The 8,170-nt window shown below is 52.9% G+C and overlaps 1 protein-coding gene across 1 annotated transcript; it reads left to right on the top strand.

The window, feature by feature from the left end:
- Positions 1–1,022: 1,022 nt before the first annotated feature.
- On the top strand, positions 1,023–6,924 carry GSTUM_00004155001 (uncharacterized protein; the record flags this gene model as incomplete). The annotated part of the gene is made up of 4 exons (XM_002842476.1): positions 1,023–1,107; positions 1,166–1,936; positions 1,993–3,903; positions 3,962–6,924. 4 exons carry the CDS (start codon positions 1,023–1,025, stop codon positions 6,922–6,924), a joined length of 5,730 nt encoding a protein of 1,909 aa, XP_002842522.1.
- Between the last annotated feature and the right edge of the window lie 1,246 nt (positions 6,925–8,170).

Raw genomic sequence — 8,170 nt, 5'->3', positions numbered from 1 at the left:
TCCCAGACACGCTCTGCAGGGGGAGTGTTGCTACATTTCTGCATAGTACCGGTACTAGGATTATCTGTCTGTACCACCCAGCTGTCTTCCCAATCGGGTCTAGAATTTGTGAATCCCAGCCACAGATCTGGGCTTCCCGTCCGTTTCAGGCACATGGCCACCCTACAGGGCACTATCCTCCATGGGGCTGGCTACACTTTTTCCCTCGTCACCTAAACCACCTTCCGAATGAAGGCTCCAGCAGTGCAGATGCTATACCAAGTACCGTACTCGAGCACCTCTTGTGCCTGGGAAGAAAGATTCCAGTGAATGGGGTAATTGGTGGTCAGTGGCATGGTGGGTCGCACTGCGGCGAAGTGTGTCCGGGTTGCACCCGGGGGGACCGGCTTGTTCCTTCCAGAACTCATACCCTACTTACTGACTTATCATGTTTCTGCTCCTAGCGGATATTTGGTAAATTAACCTTTGGCAATGGTTAGCTGCAGCGTTATACCGTCCTGTGCGAGTGCTGGGCAAGTATCTGGATAATGTCCTGGATCCGTGGAGGAGGCAAGCGGCGGACACCCACGCGGAGATCCGTATAAACAATGCTTCTTCCCATTTTTCAAAGGAAAAAAGGTTTGCTCTATCCTTCATCCCTTCAGTAGGATTGATTTATCTCCGCCTTTCGTTGGCTCGCTCACTCGCTCGCGGGTTTGTTCCTTCGTTCTTCCACCTCTCTCGTATGAGACTAAATTTGCATCTTGGGAATACTTTAATTAATTTCTAATTCGAGTGGGGAGAAAGAAGGGTAAAGTGGTTACGGTGAGGCACAATGGGTGGGTTTCGGAGGATCTTCACTGCAGTGCTGGCGGTGGTCGCAGGGGCGGTGGGGGAAAAGGTGTCCAAGAACCCGACTGATACGATTACTAGTGGTGGTACGTTAATATCCTCCTTCACAATGGCCAGAACGGGGGGGGGATTGGTAATTGATGAAGTGGATAGGATCAAATTCGAGAACCGGCTACCAGCCGAACCACAATATGGATCCGAACGTCATCAAATCCGGCACCTTTAATCAGATCTGGAAGACGAAGGGGTTGGGAAACTATAATGGGTTTACAGAACGTTTGACTTCCTACATATTACCATGACACCGAATTCTTCTACTAATAAGGTTTGTCAGAATTCTATGCTCAACCCCTTGTCTACACCCCCGCCGACACCCAATACGTATATGTGATCTCCCAGCAAAACATTGCCTACATTCTCGACGCCAAAACTGGGGAAATAATCAAACACCGCACAATCCACATTCCATTCCTTGTGACCCCCGATCTAGCTGGCTGCAACGACGTAGCAGACTGCGTCGGTTCAACCGGGACTGGAGTAATAGACCCGGACACGGGGACCTGGTTCTTCACCACGAAGACATACGCTGATCAGACCAAGAATACGCCGCAAGGGCTCGCCGCAGGGAGGTACTATATCCATGCGGTGGACGCACTAACTCTGGAAGAAAAGCCCAATTTCCCTATTCCACTGGAAGGAATGACGGCGGATAACGCACCGTGGCGAATGTTCGAAGGTGGGAAACACCATCAGAGACCCGCACTGCTGCAGGTCAATAACTACGTCTACGCCGGCTTCGCCAGTCACTGTGTGCAGTGGAACTTCACTGGGTGGGTCGTTGGCTGGCATGCCACTGAGGGCCGTATAGTCACGAAGTACACCATGGAAGGTGGAAAGGAGGCTACCGGAATTGGCGGTGGAATCTGGATGAGCGGTGGTGGAATCGCGAGCGATAATCCCGGGAGAATGTTTTTTGCAACCGGAAATGGCTATGCGAGTCAATTGGCTGACGATCCAGTTCCCGGCAGGCAACCACCGACGGCACTCGAAGAAGCCGTAGTCAACATGGCAATTGGGGAAGATGGAAGGGTGACGCCGACAGATTGTAAGTCTTGAGTGATTTCCTATGACTCCACTATCTGCGACTAATACAGACGATAGTCTTCATGCCCTGGGAGAAGCGCGACCTAGACGGTATGGACAAGGATCTCGGCACCTCGAGTTTTGTCCTTCTAGAACCGAGCGTCTTCAGTACGGCCAGAGTCCAACGCATCGGCACGGTGGCTGGAAAAACCGGAAAGCTATATTTCCTAAACCTGGATGACCTAGGTGGCTACCAAATGGGGGAAAACCGGAAAGACAAGATTCTCCAGACGATCGCTCTAAGCGGCCCGGTATTCGCTTCTGCGGGGACTTACCCGCACGACGGGGGGTATGTATATCTTTCGCCGGTGGGGCAGCAGACGGTAGTGTTCAAGTTTGGAATAAACTCGAATGGCGACCCAGTGTTTACTCAGGCTGGTAAAACCACCGAGACCACCGCTGGAAGGCAGGGTGTTGGGCATACGACGGTGACTTCGATGAACGGCGAATCTGGCTCTGGAATTCTTTGGATCTCGGATGTAGACGGAGCTAACCTCCGGGCTTACGGCGCAGTCCCGGTCAACGGGGTGTTGCCTACCCTCGCTCTCCTCAATAATGTCGGCCAAATGAAGTTTTCTCGACCCAGCTTCGGCGACGGGCGTGTTTACTTGACTTCCCACACGGGGTACATAACCGCCTTTGGTTCACCGGTCAACATGCCGTTGAATTGCTCTTCGCCGTACGACGCAGGAACAGTGCCTATCGGGAATACCTCTACTGTAGCGATAACCTGTCGGGCAAAAACCCCCCTAACTATCAATGCCACAAACCTGGATGATGGCACCAACTTCAAAATATTTGGCTACACGTTGCCAAACACCCTGGCAACCGGCGAGACCTTCTCCATCCGCGCAAACTTCACCCCAAAAACCGTTGGCCCGTTGAGCACAAATATCAACATCCGAACGATAAATGGTGGCACAGAGCAGTTCTCGACCAACACTCCCGTTGTCATCCGGGGTGTCGCCATATCTTTGAATCCCATCCTGACGATACAACCGAACGTCCTATCCTTCGGGGAAGTAATCACGGGCGAAGACACGGCGGGAAAAAATCTAGACTTTACAATGGAGAACGATGGCCAATCGCCACTGGTCATACAGGATTACAAAATCTCCCTCAATACTTCAACCGGTCCCTTTCTCCCGGCCCAACCGTTTCCACTGAAAGCTGGGCCGTTCACCTTTGTGGACTTACCCGCTGTGAACTCGAGCATCCCAGGGGACGGCGCCGTCTCGACCACCGTAAATTTCAACCCCAAAGTGGATGGGTACTATAAAGCATACCTGGTAATAACCACCAATGGCGGGTCAAAATTCGTGGGTGCATTTGGAACAGCTGGAGGGAAACCCAAGGCACTACTGGAGTGGCAACTTGAAAACGGAACCTGGATAGCTTACCAAAAGGGCGTTCCGTTCGCATTCGGTCCCGTGCCGCTCGGTACCCAAGCGTTCCGCAAACTCCGCCTTCGCAACCTCGGGGGAACAAACCTGACCACATCCGTCTCCAAACCTCCCGTCTCTGGCCCCCTAGCTGCAGTAAACCCCCTCGGCTCGATCCCGGAGGGCTCGCAGGTAGCACCTAATGGCAGTATCGAAGCAACTCTGATCTGCTCGCCTCCGAAATCACAAGTCAACGAAGACCCGACTACGCTCACAGCTGTCTGGACTATGAACAACAATGATGCTGCCTTTGGAAAGACCGAGGTTGACTTTACGTGCACTGGCGCGTCGAACCAGGTTGGGCCTTTGGACCCGAATGGACAAGGGTGGTATAGGTATTTGGGATGTTTTAAGGACGCTAATCCCAACAGGAATCTTGAGGAATTGCTATATTACAGTGCTAACAACACGAATGGGAGGTGTCAATTTGATTGCATGAATAGTGCGGGACAGTTCGCTTATGCTGCGACGGAGTATGAGGGAGAGTGTGAGCCGTGATCTTCATGTTGTGTCACTCTGACAAGAACTAACTGTGGAATGGATAGGTTGGTGCGGGACTAAAAGGGGCCTGGAAAAGGTTCCGGATAAGTTCTGTCAGTACCTCTGTAGAGGAGACTTTAGAGAGTACTGTGGCGGTGATGGAGCGTACATGAGTTTATTCGGAGACCGGAGAAAGGTTGGGAATTTCTCTACCATTAGTTCGAGCACGACCTCCACAACTTCCACTTCGACTTCGTCAACTTCAACTCCAATATCCACCACTACGACCGGAAACTCCAGCATTACCATCACTTCCACCAGCACAAGCGCAACAGCCTCCTCAACAGCCCCTGCGAACCTGACCTACCTTGGCTGCGCAAATGAGGGCACCACCGGCCGTGCCCTTGCGAAAGACGCGATGGCAGATCCCCTCATGACCATCACCCTCTGCGCAGCATACTGCACGAACAAAGGCTATCCACTTTCAGGTCTCGAGTACTCTACAGAATGCTACTGCGGTAACGTCCTAGAAAACGGGTCTACAATTGGCGGATCGACAGCATGCAACATGCCCTGCGGTGGGAATGCCGCGACGACATGTGGCGGACCCGGAGCGCTCTCGGTGTACAATAACACGGCGCTCGTACCCCCAAAGCAACCAGCCACTGTGCCAAGCGTAGGTAATTACCAGTCCTTGGGATGTTACACCGAGGGTGTAAACGAGCGTGCCCTAGCAGGACCCGGAATGGCTACGGCGGATATGACAGTGCAATCTTGCGTGGCGTACTGTCTTGCAGGGGGGTTCAAGTATGCAGGCATCGAATACTCAACCGAGTGTTACTGCGGTGCAACGATCGCTACAACGGCCAAAAGTGCCCCCGCATCGGAGTGTAATATGCTCTGCGGGGGTGATAAGTACGCGTACTGCGGTGGGCCGAGTAGGTTGAATGTCTACGGGAACTTGAACGGGACTGTCAGTAGTGTTCCCCCTATCAGTACCACTACTTCTACATCGATTACTTCGTCTATTAATGGAACCACTACGAGTACTACCTCCACCAGCACATCTTCCACACCAACCCTGCGGCCCGGATACACGTACCTTGGATGTGCGAATGAAGGTATCAACGGGAGAGCTCTCACGAAAGATGCTACAGCAAGCGCGACTATGACTACAATTATGTGCCAAGACTACTGCACAAGCAAGGGTTATTCCCTCTCCGGTGTTGAATACTCAACGGAATGCTACTGCGGCGGTGCCCTCGAGAACGGATCTATAATAGGTGGATCAACCGCCTGTAATATGCCATGCGGTGGTGCCCCAAGCTCAATCTGCGGTGGCCCCGGCGCTCTTTCGGTATACAACAACACCGCGTTGGTAGCGCCGAAGCAGCCCGCAGTGGTACCGGCAGTCGGGGATTACAAATCCCAAGGATGCTACACAGAAGGCGTCAACGAACGTGCTCTCGCCGGACCCGGAACGGCGAGCGTGAATATGACCGTCCAGTCCTGTGTCGGCTTCTGTCAATCTGGCGGGTACAAGTATGCCGGTATAGAATACTCGACAGAGTGCTTCTGCGGCAGCGTTATCGCGACAACGGCCAAAACCGCTCCGGCATCGGAATGTAACATGCTCTGCGGCGGTGATAAACTCGCATACTGCGGTGGCCCGAGCCGCTTAAACATCTACGGGAAGGTTAACGGAACTACCACCACCAGCAGCTCGACTTCTATCGTTTCTACTTCTACGTCTACATCTACCACCGTTGCGTCCGGGACAACTACCACTTCCAGCACAACTTCAAAAAGTAGCACTTCCACCAGCAGCACCGCAACGCCAACTTTACGCGCAGGATACACCTACCTCGGCTGCGCGAATGAAGGTACCAACGGTCGAGCTCTCGCAAAAGACTCAACAGCAAGCTCTACTATGACTACCACCGTGTGTCAAGACTACTGCACAGGCAAAGGTTATCCCCTCTCCGGCGTTGAATACTCCACAGAGTGTTATTGCGGCAATGTCTTGGAGAATGGATCTACCATTGGGGGCTCGACAGCTTGCACCATGCCATGTGGTGGTGCCTCGAACTTGACCTGCGGTGGACCGGGAGCGTTGTCGGTATACAATAACACTGCACTAGTAGCGCCAAAGCAACCCACCGTTGTACCCGCTGTCGGGGATTATAAGTCCCAAGGATGCTACACGGAGGGCGTCAATGAACGTGCTCTGGCAGGACCTGGAACGGCGAATGCGAACATGACTGTCCAGTCCTGCGTTAGCTACTGTCAAGGCGGGGGTTACAAGTATGCCGGAATAGAGTATTCGACCGAGTGTTACTGCGGAAATGCCATCGGAACAACGGCAAAAACAGCGCCGGTATCAGAATGTAACATGCTCTGCGGTGGTGATAAGTTCGCATACTGCGGCGGTCCAAGTCGGTTGAATATCTATGGGAAAGTTAATGGGACTAGTAGCAGCAGCGGCTCAACCTCTATCCCAGTTACCTCCACCTCTCTCACTTCCACGGGGTCCGGGACAACTACATCTGCCAGCACAACCTCAAAGAGTAGTACTTCCACCACCTCCGGAAGCAGTACCGGCAGTAGCACAACCTTGGGCAATAGTACCTCCACAACCAGCATGAGTAGCAGCAGCACCGCCACGCCAACTTTACGTCCGGGGTACACCTACCTCGGCTGCGCAAACGAAGGCACAAACGGCCGGGCACTCTCCAAAGACGCAACATCAAGCTCAACAATGACACCGAACGTCTGTCAAGACTACTGCACAGGGAAAGGCTACCCCCTCTCGGGTGTTGAATACTCAACAGAATGCTATTGCGGTAACGTTTTAGAGAATGGATCTACCATCGGTGGCTCGACAAGTTGCACAATGCCCTGCGGAGGATCTCCCAACGTGATATGTGGTGGTCCAGGTGCGCTCTCGGTGTATAATAATACCGCCATCACAGCGCCCAAGCAACCGATTATGATTCCTGCCGCTGCGGGATATAACCTTACTGGGTAAGTCTCTTTTTCTTCTTCTTCCATGTATATCGTCGAATGCTAACTGGTGATGCGTATAGATGCTGGACGTAAGCACAATTTACCCCTACCCTTATAAAATAATCGATGCTAACTATCTATAGCGAAGGAACGAACGAACGCGCCCTCGCCGCTAGCACAACTACCTCGGCGAGCATGAACGTGACCATGTGTGTTAACTTCTGCAAGTCCGGTGGGTATTCCTATGCAGGTGTGGAATACTCTAGAGAGTGCTATTGTGGTAGTACGATAGCGGGAACGGCGAAGAATGTGTCTGTGTCGCAATGTAATATGGTTTGTGGAGGAGATGCGGGGGCGTATTGCGGCGGGTCTGGGAGATTAAGCATTTACTTTGGTGGTAGCGGTGGGGCTGTGGTGGCAGTGAACGGGGCGGGGGTAGCGGGACTCGTCAGCTCTCCAACTAGCAACAATTCTTCGACAGTCTTGGCTTCATCGAGTAGTAGCAGTGGCAGTGGCAGTTCTTCGGCGACATCCACTTTAACAAGCGAAAGCACAACCTCCAGCGGCTCCTCCTCCTCCAAGTCATCATCAACTACCTCTACGCCACCAACCTCAACACCAACCGGTTACACCTACCTCGGCTGTGCAAACTCCACCTCCCCACCGGCGCTAACAGGGCCAATCACCGCCTCCTCAACAACCCTAACGCCCTCCACCTGCCAGGACTTTTGCACATCAAGTAATTACACACTGAGTGGTCTCACCCCTTCAACCTGCTCCTGCGGCACGGCTCTCCAAAACAATAGCACCCTCACCACCTCCACTACCACATGCCCCTCAAACCTCATCTCAATCTACAACTCCACCCTTAACATCCCGCCAGTCCTCCCGCACGTGGTCCACACTTACAATTACACAGCCTGCTACGTCGACCCCACGTCGCCCGGAACCTTACTGACCGGATTTACTTTCACGAATGAGTCACTCACGCTGGAGATGTGTGTCGGAGAATGTAAGGCTCGTGGATGGGGATGGGCTGGTGTGAGCAAAGGGGAGGAGTGTTCGTGTGGGACCCAGGAGAGATTGGGGAACGCGACAAAGGCGGGAGGAAGTGGGGAGTGTATGGAGGTTATATGCCCAGGGAATCGGAGAGAGTGGTGCGGTGGTGTGGCTAGGCTTGCCGTTTGGCGGGATGTTTGGGGGTTATAGAAGAGTATGATATATTAGGATTATGATGACGGGATTGATGGAATGGGTATGTAACGTTC

Source organism: Tuber melanosporum, assembly GCF_000151645.1.
Source record: "Tuber melanosporum whole genome shotgun sequence assembly, scaffold_10, strain Mel28".
Lineage (NCBI taxonomy): Eukaryota > Fungi > Ascomycota > Pezizomycetes > Pezizales > Tuberaceae > Tuber > Tuber melanosporum.
This window is presented reverse-complemented; position numbering and strand designations above follow the sequence as displayed.